The sequence below is a fragment of the Nanorana parkeri genome, unplaced genomic scaffold (assembly GCF_000935625.1).
Source record: "Nanorana parkeri isolate BGI_ZX_2015 unplaced genomic scaffold, ASM93562v1 scaffold186, whole genome shotgun sequence".
NCBI classification, from domain to species: Eukaryota; Metazoa; Chordata; class Amphibia; order Anura; family Dicroglossidae; genus Nanorana; species Nanorana parkeri.
The window spans coordinates 1037134-1054235 of record NW_017306454.1 but is presented as its reverse complement, the minus strand read 5'-3'; the positions used below and the strand labels follow the sequence as shown (position 1 = coordinate 1054235).

Genomic DNA, 17102 nt, shown 5'->3' with positions numbered 1-17102 from the left:
AGGGAGGGGGGGGGGGGGGAGGGTTACAGACCAGGCAGTTGTTGCCTTCGTATTGTTACAACTGCCTGTTCATTGCCATATATCGTAATGTTTGTCCATTTTCCTACTTTTTTTTTAACAATTGTCTGTTTGTTGCCTGCGAATTGTGATGATTGACCATTTGTTGCCCACGTTTTATTACAATTGCCTGTTTGTTGCACGTGTACTATAATGATTGCCTATTTCTTGTCCATGTTTTCTAATGATTGGCCACTCTTTGTAACAATTGTCTGTTTATTGGTCATGTATTTTAGTGATTGCCCATGTATTTCCAGTTTGTTACCTTAGCAGTGTCAGTCAGATGAGAGCGATGTTCGGAAAGAAGGAGGAGGCGGGGCCCGCCTAAGAGCAACCCTGCCTCCTCTTACATCTGTTTATTTATGAAAATCATTTTAATATAATGCAGAGATAGGCATAGTTTAGAGGAGTAGTAAAGTCCCAGCATATTCTCTCCTGTTATAACATCAGCATTGTAATAGTAATACATACTGGAGTTGTTTTTTTATAATACAACCAAAGCTTACTTGAAAAATGTTCTTTTATGTAGTGAGGGTTGCCTTCCGTCGGCCCATCACTTTCACCAACATCCTGGATTGCACTACCGGTCAGGACATCAGCAATGTGTTAAATTCCTGACTCATATAAGGGTTGTTGAAACCTCTCTTACATAAACCAGTATATGAAAATATATAAAGTATATGAAAATGTTTCCCTTTGAATAGAGTCATCCCTCCCGGAGGCCCACTTTATATTCTCCACAACAAACTTCAATGGTCCAGCTACTGTTTGAGCTTTTGTTGGGCTAAACATCTATATTAGAGACCTGGGAAAGGATGTGAAGGAAAGGGCATGTTATTATACCACGGGTTAGAATATTTTTTTTTTAGCTGAGGATTCCCGAGACCTAAATATTATGACAAGGATTCCTCCATGGTAAGGCTACTCTAGGTAATGCTGGACGTGTCACTCCTGGCAGGTCAGCTCACTTTGTGCTTTGGATTTCTGCTACACTTAGGTCAGCGGTACAGATCCCATCTCCTCCGAGCTCCTTTATGGAAGGAGGTTCGCTCCCTTTTCCCCTTGCTGCTCTGGTTCATTTCCATGATGAGGTGTTAACATGAAGCAGCTGGCGGTAGCAGAAGGTCTGCCGTGATATCAGCTGTATGGTAGACTGTACATCTGATACAATTTGTTGCAATATTAGATGTAATATCTGTTGCTCTGCGTTAGTGACATATACATCATTGCAGTATTAGAACTTCGATGGACATGAAGTCATGCTGGCTGTATTGTTTCAGAAAGGAAGACAAAGCTAAAAGCCTGAACTCAGAGGTCATCTTCAGTCCCGCTAATGAGCAATAAAGTGCTGGATCGCCTCCGATTTGGAGTGTAGTACAAATTAAGTCTATTGGCTGAGCTGCATTAGATTTTAAGGGAAGCTCCTGATCATTTTCAGATAGACACCCAAGTGGGATCTGCCTAGTATACATCTAATCAGTGTCTTTCTAGCCAAATGTATTTAACATTTTGGATAGAGTGAGGAAGGGTTAAGACCTCCGTCAGGTTTCTATAGTATAGGAGACTGCGGTTCCATTGGAAAGAAAACCCCTCACTTTCTTACCAGACAGGAGCCGGCAGAATATCTGCAACACCAATAAAAGTTTGATGGGGGTTCTATATAATTTGAATACCAAACTAGCATAAAATGGTAAGTCTCAAAATGCAAAAATTGCAATTGCATTACATAATATTTATTGGGCCCAAAATGACACATGTACAATGTATTAGGGTGATCCAATGTAAATACTGATCATTAACATAAGGGGGCGTTTCTACACTGGATACCAATGTAACGGGGTGGGCTTCTCCCACTGGCAGTCAATCTAAAGCCTTAGTTCTTAACTTAGTTCTTAACTGGTGGGTCATGACCCAAAAGTGGGTCCCAACCCCGTGTTCAGTGGGTCGCTGCATGCCTTCCACTTTACTGGGTAAGAGGCTCCTCAGCCTCCCCCTAGCGCAGCACTGTCTGTTCCAGTGCCAAGCAGCCATTCAGAATATGCTGCCGGGGCCAAGTGTCAGCTTGAGGTGGGATGGGCTGGGGCTATGGCTGCAAGGGAGCTCCATCCATACGTGCATTGCTTACAGCTCCCTCATGGGTCCTGTAGAGGTGCCTTGACCAGAAAGATGTCACATTCCAGCTCCTGGCACCACTACAGGGCACACAAGCAATAAACATATGGACGGAGCTCGGTCACAGCACAGCAGCCCACATTGGACCCCAGGCTGAGGATCCACTCCAGTTCTCGTAAGGTAGCAAGCCTGGATGGACCTTAAGAAAAATAGGGAATGTTCACACTAGTACAGTGCATTAATTGAACAGTCCTGCACAATTAACACACTGTACCACACAATCACACCTACCGTGCATTCTGGTGTGGGAGGTGTGTTGCATTGCCATTCATTTGAATGGTACCCCAAATGCACCTCCCACCCACAGTTCGATCGCCCGCAACGCATGGTACCGCAATGCCGTGCGTCCCATTGCAGTGTGACTTGGCCAAGGAAAAACGTGGGTCCTGAGGTTACCTGACCACCAATGTAAGGGACATTCTTCCCATTGGCCACCAATGTAAGGAATCATTGTTCTCAATAATCACAAATATAAGGGACACTTTTCCCACTCACCCCCAATGTAAGGGGACATTCTTCCTATTGATCACCAATGTAAAGGACATTTATCCCACTGACCTCCAATACAAGGAGGTAAACTTTTTATTTTTTTAAACATGTCCGAAATTCTAAGGCTGGAAAGGCTAGTTCTCTCTCCCTGTCATTGCCCAGAACACTGCTCAAAACATTCCCTAGAATCAGCCCACATAAAGGTTGCCTGCAGAGGAATCATTGGAGTTTGGGAGCCTGGGTCTAAATTTTCTTGCCTAATATACTTTTTTCCCCTTATGTGTCAATAAAATGAAACACCACAGCCACCAGGTGTTTGCCTTCATGCTCTCTCTCTTTAATTGAAACATTGTACAGAGCCCTGTACACAGCAGGTAAGAAGAAAGAGAAAGACAGGGAGGTGGTGTCTGACTCAATATAAATTTCAGCTTGAGCTATTGAGCCCTGTAGACAGCAAACGTTTTTCATTCAAGCCTATAAGGATAGCGTTAAGAAAAATAATTCTAATGCTCCCCTTGTCTACAAATAAGAATACAGAATACTAAAAAGCAAAAGTTCATATTTATCTGACTAAAAAAAAAGTTTCTTTTTTGTAATTCTGACCATAATAAATGAAGAAACTATACATGAAACCACTACACATTCCCTGGAATCTGCTGTGCTATCTAAGTATGTTGGCTGATGGAAGCTGGATTACCATCTTGTACTTTCCTACCCCGATGACATAACCCCTTGTTCTTGTACGATCCCCATTCACCAAATTTCAAACAGCACAATTCTATTTCAATCTAATATTATTTATTGTATATCAGCGCTCATATAAATTCCTAGCCTCCATAAAACTCCCAGAAAACATCTTTGATTTATAGATCCTAAAATCAGAAACAAATGAATATTTGTATTTTTTCTTCTCTTTCATATACAATGAAATTAGTAAATATCTAAGCAGATTGAAATGTGCGTGGCGTATAGTACAACTCCCCGAGGACCCATGAAGTCTGCTGCTATTCATAGCCCCCATCTAGAGGGAGCGTTTTATAGAAGACGCGGAGCAATCATTCCAGCGGCCTTACACAATAGGATATTATATTCTTTTCGTGTGTATGCGTGTTTTTTTTTTTTCTGAAGTTATTTGCGTTAAATAAATAAAATGAGATGACAGATTTGAAAGTAATGTATCCTGAACAGAGGGCCAACGACTGCAGCTGCACAGCACCAGACATCCCCATATTCCTGTGGCGGCTCCGCGTGGAACTTAATGGTGTATTATATTTTCATTGCAACACACTGAAGGTTAACAAGTGTTTCTTTTAAAAAGAACTCCACTAAGTAGCGTTTGTATATAAAAATAACCATGTATGATGATTCTAGAATATCTGCAGTCCTTTCTGAGAAAACATTTTAGGGGACCCCCATGTCACTGTCAAAAATTGGGAATGTTTGAAAGTGAAATTAAAGTCTAAAGGATTTTCAGCTATTTCAAATGCAATCACTTACAATGAATGCTGCTCCTTGATGTTTAAGGGCCAGTTCACACCACAAAGTCCGCGTTCCAGTGCGTTCGGCCTCTGGAACACACTGGAACGCAAGCGTTCAGGGGCGGGAGGGGGCGTGGCGGTGCATCGAAGTCAATGGCACCGCAGCCACGCCCCTCTCTCGCAGTGCGATTGCCCGCACCCGGAACTCAGGCACATTAGTGCTTGCGTTCCGGTCCAGTGCGGTCTGCAAAAATACTGCAAGCACTGTTTTTGCAGATCGTACTGGACCGGACCGCAAGCACATACGTTCTGGGTGCGGGCGATCGCACTGCGGGCAGGGGGCGTGGCTGCGGTGCCATTGACTTCAATGCACCGCCACGCCCCTTCCTGCCCCTGAATGCAGGGAGCCAGCAGGCTTGTGTTCCAGAGGCCGAACGCACTGGAACGCAGACTTTGTGGTGTAAACCGGCCCATAAGGTTTCAGTTTCCTGCAGAATCAAAAACAAGTCTGGCGTGTTCCTCTCTTCCTGCGCTACAGAGCAGCACATCTTTGCCCATTATCATAATTTTTCTCCTTGGATTTATGCATCTTAGGTTGGTACACAGTGCGCTTGTAGTTTTTTCCTAGTTTAGTGTATCCTTTCCTATGGTGCTACCCTTGTGTGTGCTAGTAAGCGGTGTGTCTCCACAAACACAAAGGAACACCAAGGCAAGCCACTACCCCGATCCTGCATCTGCTTCCTCCGTTCTCCAAGCCAGTAGATGGACAGATGCTGTAGAATGAGCTCTCTCTTGTGAACTTGTACTGGACAGGAAGTTCAAGGAAGCTGAGCTGAGACAGTTGGAGCTGTTTGGAAAAATGATGACTGTAAGTGCTTGGGCAAAAATTTGAAGAAACACTCATCTGGATAAGGTATATTTTTTGGTCTGGATTTATTATGGAAAGAAATGTTTGAGAGTTTAATACTACCAGTGGTATAGCAATCGCTATAGTGACCCAGGTGGCCGCTATGGGGCCCAGCCAGGACATCCCCCTGATGCCGTGTGGGCTGCCTGGGTCGCTATGGCATCTCAGGCTGCAGGCAGTCACTGGCCAGTGACCTGTGCAGCGGCGCGTTCCTCCTCACAGCCACTGCCATGTCAGTGACAACCAGCAGCTGAGGAGGAGGGTGCTGGGTCCGGCGTCGGCAGTGGAGTAAGCGTAAGAGGAGGCAGGCCCGGTGATGGAAGAGAAGACAGGGCCTGGTTTTTTATCAAAAGTTCCAACTTGTTGACCTCTCCAACTGGTCACGTAACATCTGGTGACTGCCAGTAGGAGATCTACACCACTGACGAGGTGGAAGAGGAGGCGGGGCCCGGCGGTGGAGTAAGCTGGCTGCGGATCAGGGCCGACAGGTAAGAGGTGTGCAGGGGTGTGAACAGCCCACCTGAGACCCTGCAGAGCCCACCATAGAGTCTATGGTGGGCTCTGCAGGGTCACTCTCAGGTGAGCTGTGTGGGATCTCAGGTGGGCTCTGCAAAGGGTGTAACTAGAAATCACAGGGCCCCATACAGAATTTTGCTATGGGGCCCTGTCATTTCTAGTTATGCCCCTGAATACTACTTGTTATGTTACTGCTCCTCTGTCTCTAACAATCACAGGTCTGAACCAGAAAAAAAGCATAATATTTGAGCTTTTATTGTAATATTTACCTGAAAGCCTTTATGGGCAAATCTGCTCGTCTGTGTTTTGAGTAGTCTTTAAAATAAAGCAATTATGTGGTTAAAACTTAAGGCAGACAAAGCCCAAAGACTGACTCTCTGCAGTTGCCTCCCCTTTTCCTTTGCAGGCCCCCCTGAGTATATTTAATGCTTTATTTATTATATACTATTCTTTAGATATCTTTAGGTTGGTCATGTGATCTGCGGGGTCTTTTTTTCGCCTGTGGTCGTTAGTCCTCAATGATGCAGAGCGGTACTGACGAGCTTCACTATGCATCATTACACTGTGAGTGCAGAGACACCCCTCAGGGGAATGCCCTGCACTCACAGGATGTCCTCAGTCCGGGTAGTCATTCAACTCAAACAACTGAGGACATCTAGTGGCAGAAAAGACGTATTGCAGGGAAGAGCGCAGGAGAGGAGGTAAAGATTTTCAGGGTTATTCACTAAAGGGTGAAGAGTTTGTAGAAGGCAGGAGAAGTGAACAATCTAGGACAACATAGTTGAACTGGAAAGTGAGATGAATTGGAGAATTTTTCCAGATCAGCTATGTTGTCCTAGATTGTTCACTTCTCCTGCCTTCTCCAAACTCTTCACCCTTTAGTGAATAACCCTGTTTATATTTAAGCCAGCCCGGGGACTAGTAGTAGTCACATTCAACTGGACTTGTTCTGTAATGCTGAAGACGTTTCAAAGCTTGTTCAAGGTGCTTCTCCAGTTCTAATGAGCGTCAGGAACATACTTCAGCAATTATAGCCACCAGGGTAACTCAGTCACATTATCCAGTCACCATAAAATATATCAAGTTGGCCATTGATTATCCAATAACAGGATGATAGGTGTGAAAGTTTGTGGAAACACCCTGTTCCAGTTACAGAATCCAATCCCAAACTCCATGGGGAAAGGGTGACCCATCATTTGGCCGTGTGATGACCATACCACTTGGAAGGAGAATTCAGGTGAGCATATCTCATCTCTGGCCGGTAATAAAGTATATTTTACTTCTTGGAGATAAATGAAGCCAGAATGATCTTTAGCCTGCAGACAACCACACATATGAAATAATCCATTGTTAGACGCAGTCGGTCCTTCTGTAGTGTAGAAAGCCCTTAGAATCTGTAACAGGACACGACTGCTTAGGAAGGCACAACCACAACCACCAAGCAAGCAAATAAAAAATAGCCTTTAATTTTAATTCCGGTACATTACAGCTTTTCCAGCACCTGAGATAAAGAAGAAAAAAATAATAATTCTGGTGCAATCGGTGTCTTTCTTTAATGCTAAGAATACAACTTACATTTTAAGCCTCAAATATAAATTTAAAAAGGGATATGATTAATATCTTCTATATTTTTAGTTACCTTTACAGTTTTTATTTTAATTTCCTGTGTTTGAGTTGATTTTGGGGGGCATTTTGTACTGGGCTGGGCCCTGCCCCTCCCAGCTCTTACGTAAACAAAAAAAATGTCTTGCTCCCTCAGCACGGATCATGTGAATAATGCTTTAACAGTTGGTCACATGACCGGTGCCCGAGCACCCCTTCTATCATGTGTGAATACAAAGATAGATGGGGTGGGCGTTTACAGCATAGATCTACTTAAATGAGGTAATATTATAAAAATTGTTATAGTTAGCCACATTGGGGTGTGTGTGTGTGTGTGTGTTGATGTCCCTTCAAGTTGATAAAGGTATAGCAATGACAACAATTATCAGTGACTGTTTGACATTTCTGGCTTGCCAAGGTAAAACATCATTAACCTTAAACCGATAGCAGCTCTGTGATTCTACTTTATCCACTCCTGAAGAAATCTATAGCCCACCATGTAGTAATGAAAATACACAATTTCAGACCTTTCAGAGAGAGAGAGAGAGAGAAACATAATTGGTTTGGGGAATGACTATATCGAAGAAATTTAGATTCCATAAGAAGTCCGGATTGTTAGCGTTTCGGTACAATCAAGTTCCTTATCATGTCGAAAGAGTTTCCATCAGGGTGGACAGTGATGACGTCTTTTCCTTCTTGAAGGACCTGGAGAAAACCAGAGTCGTCTAAGCCAACGATCCAAGCTAACGGGCCGTCTTCACCACCGAGCCGAACCTGCTGCCCACTGCAACGCACAAATAAATGTCACTGAGGACAATAATACAATACTATGTGTACTATGACATTCACAAAATGTAGAGAATAAGGGACCCAAATCCTTCAGTGCTGCAAATTCCAATCTACAAATGTAGTCTGTAGTAAAGAAAGTAGGCAGCACCTAGATCGAGAGTCCGTCATAAACAAACGCAAAAGTAGAAAGAAAAAAAAAAAAGACGAATGCTACAAGCAGATTTTCAATAGTAAAGTAGAACTGTTGAAAGAAAAACTGCAGCCAGTGGTGTCCCGTCTTGTTTGTGATTCCTAGAATTGGTTACATTTATACATACTGGCAAACGTGTCCCCTGTTCCAAAAGGTTGGGGATAGAACAGAAAATGTTAAATATGTGTTTTGTTGGGCAGTATGTACAGAAGTGTGGAAGGAATGTCTGAGGCACTATGTGCAGGAGAGGAGTATGGAAGGTATGTCTGAGGCACTATGTGCAGGAGAGGAGTATGGAAGGTATGTCTGAGGCACTATGTGCAGGAGAGGAGTATGGAGGGTATGTCTGTGGCACTATGTGCAGGAGAGGAGTATGGAAGGTATGTCTGTGGCACTATGTGCAGGAGAGGAATATGGAAGGTATGTCTGTGGCACTATGTGCAGGAGAGGAGTATGGAGGGTATGTCTGAGGCACTATGTGCAGGAGAGTAATATGGAGGGTATGTCTGAGGCACTATGTGCAGGAGAGGAGCGCAGAGGGTATGACAGCAGGCAGTATGTGCATCAGAGGAGTAGGAAGGGAATGGCAGCAGGCAGTATGTGCAGATAAAGAGTGTAGAGGGTACGATGGTAGGCAGTATGTGCAGGAGTTGAAAGGAGCTTTCCCAACCCACAGGAGCCATTTAAAGCCCATTGCAAACTAATAAACACTAACAACTTCTTAACTTTTGCCTTGCATTAGGCATTTACAGCTTGCTTCTAGTTACATTCCTTTACATTTGATGCCCATCTGAGACATTGCTGAGCTCATTTAGAGTTACAGGAGTGTTTGACCTGCAACTGATCTCCTTCTGATCTGCAGTTGACCTTGTAAGCTGCACCAATGAGCATTGAGCTGTTTTTGCATTGCTATTGGCTTGTATAGGGGGAACAGCAGTTCTAAAAAGCCAAAAGCCCATCCACACAGGTCCCTTTTAACATGGTTGCAGTGCTTTCTGGACAGCATTTAAAGCTCAGTTACTTGGAGTTGCGCATCACCTGGTGATGTGACTGTACATTACATACATGTTTTGTGTACCCATCATTTGCTGACAAAGTCTTTATCTTGATGATGGATGCAAGAAATATCAAGGACACATTCATAATTCAAAACAAGCAATCCCAGACTTTCTACCATACAGAGTCTTTGATAACTTATCTGGATGTTTTGTTACCAGTTTCCAACACTTAAGGTCCACATTGAGACCCGGGCCCTGAACAATGACAAAGCCACGTACCTGTGTACCCAGTATTTGTAGTACATAGGCAGGATGCCACTTGGTCCAATCAATTGAAATGTATTAATGAGGGCCTCCAGAGCAGTCACAGACCGAGCTATCAGTGTATCCACCCTGAGAGGTTCAATACTTGTTTTATAGCGCTTGTTGTGTTCTGAGATGAGATCGTTGATACAGATTGTCGGGTTGCTGTTGCTGACGTTGAACCCACAGCCTGAAAGGAGATTGGATTGTTAGTACATGGACTTATAGCAACAGAAAAGTCTGACTCTCCTACTACTTATGGACTTGTAAGCTAAAAGACCAACTCAGACTGAAAAAAATGGTCAGTCATACATACAAAGGGTGGTTTTAAGTCTGTATTTCCAACTCTCATTTTCAGTTACCACTTCCTATTCAATAAAAAAAAAAACTAATTCTAGGTCCAGCTAACCACAGGGATCAAACTTGAAACATAGTGGATTTTCTTACAATGGGTTACATTGGAATAGAGCAAGGGATAGAAACAACCAAGCTTCATCCAAAGAAACCAACATCACCATTAGGATCTCAAGATCACCCCTGACCAGGTGACAACATCCACCAGTGGGTTACCTTTTTGCTCAGAGTTTCAAAATTCAAATGTGTCGTCAATGCTGACTTGATGATCGGTGATACAAATAGACCCTGACCCAGGGCATGGAAAGGGGTCACCAGTGTTGTTTAAAAAGTAAACAATTGAGAACGTTTCTAAAAAGAATTGGGGTGATTGAGATTATGTTGAGTCTTGAACAAACATAATCACCATATAATATTGGAATTCTCTCCATCATTCCTTCCATAACGTGAATCTTGGACCTAGAGGGAGAAACACACTGACATAGGGGTTGATTTAACAAAGCCTTGGTGTCCAACTTGCGACCCTTTGGTATTTGCTGTACAGACCTCAGCTCCCAGCAGTCAATAGTGAGAGTGAGAGCACTGATTTGTTAAGGTAATAGGAGTGATCTCTACTAGCCTCATGTAATACCCCTCTGGAGCATGTCTCCAGTCTCCAACATACATGTATCATGTACACCGTCTCTGACCATTATTTCCTGTAGTATGTCTGCAGTCTCTGACAATCCCCTCTAGCATTACTGCACACACTGAGCATTATATGCGGTCCTTTGGATATGTCAACTGCTGCAGTTGAGGCCCCCTATACCTCGTAAATTGACAACCACTTTACTAAGGCATAAAGACTGTTGACTTATCTTAGCGAATAAGGTGAAGCAGTGTTCACTTCAGTCACCCAATCATGTGTAAGCAAACATCCTGCGTGTTTAAATTTCTCTTGCACACGATTGCATTTTCAAAGTGAACACAGCGTCACCTTATTTATTAATACCCTCTATGCTAAGTGAACAACTTCCTGTCCTTTAATAAGCCAACCCCATAGTCTCTGTTTACTGGATGACTGTATGACTGTACTGCATGTATTAGCTTATAAGCTCATTTGGTAGCAAACACTGATAACAATTGAAATGAGTCAGATAAAATAAAAAAATAAAAAAAGTCATTTGTACCAATGAGGATATGAAAGGTGTTTCCCATGAGTGTCGAGTTGACCAGGACTCCTCCTAGCTTCATCACGTTACTGTAGTAAATATCGTTTGGCCATTTCACTTTTAATTCAATATCCTGCCATGAGAAAAAAAGGGTTAAATTTAACAAAATGTACATTGAAATGCAATAGAATGTATTGTTTAGGTTATTCCCATGATACAAATATGAGATTGATCTCAGCAGATCAAACAGCAGCTTTTAAAGATTAAAAAAATCGCCCTGTAGCCTAGGACCAACATTCATAGACCTGCAGTAACCTCAGCCAATTCAGCCAACAGCACACCAAAAGTTAAACCAACATTAGCTTAACCCAATGTTAGTGTAATATGCCTGCTTCAGGTCATGTGACCAACAAATCAGAGCACCATCAAGCCCAAAGGTGCTCTGGTTCCTGGTCACATGACCTGAAGCACGCATGTTTTTTTTTTGTTCTGAATCAGCTTCCTTGTGGCAAAGTCTTCATTTACTTTCACTGAGGACTGAGGTTGATGTCACCATCTCAGTGTTCTGCCAGGACATGTGATCCAGGATGGCAGTGCAGCAGGACCTGCTATTTCCAAGTTACACTTAGGGTCTCAAGTGGACATAAACTTTGATTTTAAAGTGTACGTAAACCCCAACAATTAACTTCTCTTGCTTGTTCGCTTTTGGTCTGTTAAGTATACCATTTAAAGCCTTGGTTCTCAACTGGTGGGTCATGACCCATGACCCAAACCCCGTTTTCAGTGGGTCGCCGCAAGCCTTCCACTTTTCTAGGTGAGAGGCTTCTCTGCCTCCCCCTAGCGCAACACTGTCAGTTCTCTTGCCGAGCAGCCATTCAAAATATGCTGCCTGGCGCTGAGTGTCAGCTTGAGGTGGGGTGGGATGGAGCTATGGCCTTGAGAGAGCTCCATTCTGTTCACACTAGTACAGTGCATTAATCACATAGTACCATGCGATTAACGCACTGTACCACGCAATCGCACCTACTGGGTATTCTGGTGTAGGAGGTGTGTTGTGTTGTCATTCATTTGAATGGCACCGCAAACGCACCTCCCACCCACAGTTCGTACGCCCCTGCACCGGAAAGCACGGTACCCTAATGCCGTACATTCAATTGCATTGCGACTTGGGTCGCGACTTAATGACCAAGGACAAATGTGGGTCCTGAGGTTACACAGGTTGAGAAGCACTGATTTAAAGTGTTTTAAAAGTGTATTTTGATACTGCCAGAAGTCCAATGATCAATTAACTTCCTGTAGGGAGCCTCTGAGTCTTTTATGCCCAGTTCACCTCTCCCTAGCTTTTGCAGCACACATTCTAGGGTGACAACATTGCTCCTCCACAGATACAGTATCGTAAACGAGCATTGTCACCCTAGGAGTGTGTTAATGGCAGGACCGACAAGTTAAACTAAAGGGAAGAAAACCTGAACACAGATAACTAATGCAGCCACCACACTTAAGGCTTGGCAAGCTACAATACTTTACATTTTGGTTCTTGGATCCAGATCAACGGTAGGCAACCTTGGCAATCCAACTGTGGTGAAATTACAAGTCCCATGAGGCACTGCAAGACTGACAGCCTCAGGCATGATTCCTAGAGGCAGAGGCATGATGGGACATGTCGTTTCACCACAGCTGAAGAGCCTAGGTTTCCTTATTGGCCACGTGTCCAACTGTCTAATGTCGACTAACCAAATAAAATACATTTACAATGTAGACAACCAGCCTGAATAATAGACCATTGTTCCCCCCCCAAATCAATAAACTTCAGCTATCAAAGCTTCGAGCTGTATTGACCTTGCTAATTTGTCCCCCCACAAGTACCGGGCCAGCGAAATCAAACTGAGCTTTCTGTACCAGTGCCACGGGCAGCCTTCAAAAGCCCCTCCATCTGCTTACATTTAGCAGCCGGCCTTCTAACGTTTCACAGAAGGTCCACCATGGGTGAGACGGAGCTATGTGTCCCTCATGGCTTACAAAGATTTAAAGGAAAAATGTTTGAGGTTTGGAAACAGCGACAGGAGGCTGAGACGGTTTTGCCGGATTACAGGGAAGTGCATAAAGGTAATGGATTGAGAACGGAGTGATGTTCCAGCAAACCAGCCATCAATGGCCCTGACATTTCAACCGTCTGTCCATGAAAAGACCCTTAATCCCACCATCGCCCTGAAGACTGATGAATAGGTGCAAGTCATGCAGGATGGGAGCCGCAAGCAGAGTTGTGGAGTATATAAAAAGTCCTGGTGTAAATGCTCGGAAGTCGTTGGTTTTAGGGAATATGGGAAACATATGCCGGTGTTAAGCACTGCTGTAGAAAAGCAAAGGTTTACAGCTAGCAGTTATTAGGACGTGGGAGCAGCAGAAGAGAGAGCTACGAGGTGCTGGAAGACAGCTGACTGCCTCAATACATCCACTTAACCTTACGCTGATCAACTCCCAAACGCTACTCTACACAACTGTCCTTCTATCACACAGTGAGCTCAACTTGGATGGTTTGGGGGAAAAAATTTCTTGTCTTAAAAATGCTAAATAAAAAAATATAATAAAAACATATTACATTCATATAATACTTAAAGCTAAAGTTTTATCTGTTTATATTTTGCCTTCCCTGGTTCCTCTGTCGCTTGGCCCCGCCTCCTCAATCACCAGGCCCCACCTTCTCAATCTCCTTCACTGCCGACGTTGAGCTCAGCCCCCTCCTCCGCAGCTGCTGGCTGTCAGTGACTTAGCAGTGGCTGTGAGGAGGAAAGCGGCGCTCCATACATCACTGATAAGTTGTCAGTGATCTGAACAGCGGCGTGTTTCTTCCTCACAGCCGCCAGTGACAGCCAGCAGCCTGAGATGCCATAGCGACCCAGGTGGCTTGCACGGCAATCAGGGGGATGTCCTGGCCGGGTCCCCCTTTTCCCCCGGGCCCCTTAGTGGCCGCCTGGTCACTATGGGGATTGTTCCGCCATTGACTCCTCTTAAGAATCTTCAGCCCTGACATAAGCAGTGGGCTGACTCTTGGGAGGAGTAATATAAAGCGCTGCGTAAATTGTCAGCACTATATAGATACCTGTAATAAATAACCATGCAAATATCAAAATGGCTTGATGGGTGGATGTCTGTCTAGAGGAGTTACATACAAGCTGTCCTAGGAAATGCGCACATGTGATGCTGAGCCTTCAAGATTGAAAGAACTGAAAACCAATGAAAGGGGCAGATCAGGGACAGTCCCGCTAGGGAGGAAAAAGCTAAATGAAGCTGGACATCCTCCAGCCTAAAAAAACGAGTCAGGTTCTTTCTGACTTGCTGAAGCTTCTAATGCACATTGCGGGAAGCTCACAGTGTGCAGCAAAATCAGAGTAAGCAATTTCAGTCCAAGAGAGGAGCCGGTACAACTGTGCAAGACTTAAGGAAAGGCCGGAGCTCAGCTTTAAAGTCATTCCATACTCAATCTAAAATTAAAATAATTAGGCTTTACATACGCTTTAAGGGAAGTGGGAGAAAAATGGATCTACTGGCAGGATCAACAGGTAATAAAAGTGACAGCCTGCATTATATAGGCAATATTTTGTCTGGGCCTGTAGTTCTATTTTAAGCATTAATATAGATTTTGTATTTAATCATCTTATATATCTTTTGTATCTGTTCCGTAGCCCTGTTGGAGCCACCTTACTTCCTTGTAAGTGAACTTCCTTGGAAAACTTTAGTGGATTTGGACTTCTGAATGAGCAATGAGACCCCAGCACCTCTTGAATATTTGGATCTGCACTTCACATATTAAAGGATAATCAAACCCTCAAGCATTTTTGCATATATGTACTGCTAGCAAGCAGTACATATATGCAAAAACATTTTAAAAAAAAGGTTAAAACTTACCCGTGTCTCCACCGCACGCTCCTGTCTGAAGATCTGAAAAATCTCAGGCGGCCACAAAGGATCATGGGGCGGGCACATGCCCAGTACAGATCTTCGGCCAGGAGACGATGAGAGACACAAGGTAAGTCAATAGAGGCAGCGTGAACCCGCACAGGCTCCGTGGGACACAGACGACACAGCAGTCAGCGCTGATCAGAGACTGGCACTAGCGCTGGATGGACAGCTGAAAACGACAGGAAGGAAGAAGATGATCGGATTAAGAGGCATCATTTAAGGTAAGTCCTTACACTAGCATTGGGGGGTAGGGGGGAAGAATATCCTTTAATGTCACTTTAAGGCATTGTACACACCTCGCATCCAGGCATAGACCGCACAGCCTCCACCACGGCCAAAGCCATTAGGTGTTGTATGAAGGCAATTCTCTGTCCCAGAGGTGATGACACAGGGATGGACACAAGGAGCGTCATCATAGCACAGCCTTTGGGGCTAAGCCAGACGTTTCCACCGCGACCTGCAGGGAAAAGGCTTCATTAACAAAAACACAAGAGCTTCAATATCATCACATTAACAGGGTGAGGGAGAATCATCTACTGATCTACTATACTACCTAAAGTACTCACCCAATGTCCACACACACATACCAGCTCTATTCAAGCAATGCCTCCAAATATCAGGTCAAGGATTATAAGGTATAAGGCATCCCATGGAGGATATAATGAACACCTCAAATATTATTGCAAGCAAAATTTTGTTGCATGAAAAGCTACGCCGACGTTTGTGTTGTGTATGGAGTATGGTGGCAGGTCCTAGCAGGTATAAGGACAGATACATGTCACACTTGAAGCCTTTCATCTGGGTGAGACATCTACCCATCCTAATATGTGAGCATATACTTATTCTGACACTCCCCTGTGACCTCTCCCCCAAACCTAATTTGCCAATATCAGAAGACAAGACCTGGTGCTATTCCCTAGGAGGAACCAGGCATATCTGGCCCGACCGGGAACTAATGTAGTATATGGTCAAAAGTTTGGACACCTGACTATAAAGCCTATATGAAGTTGTTGGTCTTCCCATTCCTAAACCGCGGCCATTAATATGGAGTTTGCCCCCTTCACCTTTATGAATAATACAGCCTCCACTCTTCTGGGAAGGCTTTTGAAAAGATTTCCACAATCATTAGTTCACCAGGAAACAATTACCATGTGATTGAAATGTCATCTCCGGGCAAACAAAATAAAATACCCTTGTACGGCAAGGGTTAGGTGCTCATTTTTGAATTGTCTTGGCTGGAGTAAAACAGATTTACTTACCTGATCCCGCTCACCCAGCAGTCAGCGCTGTCGTCTTCTCCGGCCAGTGGAATGTCCCTCGGCGTCCTCATCTCTAATGCAGGCTAAGGAACCTGACATGATGAAGTCAGCGGTCTCTAGACCACCAGAGCCCAGAGGAGCAGAGGCTGTGGGGACCGGTCTAGCAGCCCGGAGGGAGCCGGTGGGAGCAGGGATCAGATAAGTAAATCTGCTTTACTTTAGTCCCCTAGAGTAGACAATGCAATGAAAGGGTACTTTGTTTTCCCGTAGATGGGCTTTAAATAAAAGCTTCAAATCTAAAAATATTTAAAATGAGTATTGTCATTCCATTAACATTAAGAATTCCTGTGATTGGGTTTCCATATAACTTATAAATTATTTGAATCACAGCATAAGCAAACTTTGGCGGGGGTGAGCTTTTGCCACAATCTGCAATATGCACTGCAAGAGTTCAATGCTCCTTAGGTCTGTGGGGTACAAGAAAAGGAGATATTACGTCTCTTATCCCCACAGGCTTTGGTGCTCTCCTCTTCTCCCTAATGCTCCAGACTCAATGAGCAGTTCACCCTTAGAGCATAGGGGTTCCACTGCAAGGTTCTTTCGTTTTCCTTTTTCTTGTGCCCAGGATTGGGCTTTAAGACTAAAGCTAGCCATATACGGCTCAATTTTCAATCTAAAATTCAATCTGTAGGTGGCCCTGCCAAAACCAACTGGCCCGAAAAACTTCGATTGACAAACTGACTGGGCAGAAAGCTGTCGGAATACAATAGCTGGAAAGTGAGATTTTTTCATTCAAGCTTTTTAGCATGGAAGAGGGGATTTCTCTTGTTCACCCTGGGGGGGGGGGGTGGGGGGGGGTCTGAATAAGGGAAAATTA

The 17102-nt window shown here is 44.1% G+C and overlaps 1 protein-coding gene across 1 annotated transcript in view; it reads right to left on the bottom strand.

Annotated features, from left to right (window-relative positions):
• Positions 1–7788: 7788 nt before the first annotated feature.
• Positions 7789–17102, bottom strand: part of HLCS (holocarboxylase synthetase) — a 125219-nt gene continuing 115905 nt past the window's right edge. The window contains exons 9-12 of the mRNA XM_018555167.1: positions 15263–15423; positions 11025–11139; positions 9478–9691; positions 7789–8005 (exon numbers count right to left, since the gene is read on the bottom strand). Of these exons, the coding sequence (XP_018410669.1) occupies positions 7837–8005; positions 9478–9691; positions 11025–11139; positions 15263–15423 (659 nt within the window). The 3' untranslated portion in view covers positions 7789–7836. The remainder of the gene's footprint in view (positions 8006–9477; positions 9692–11024; positions 11140–15262; positions 15424–17102) is intronic.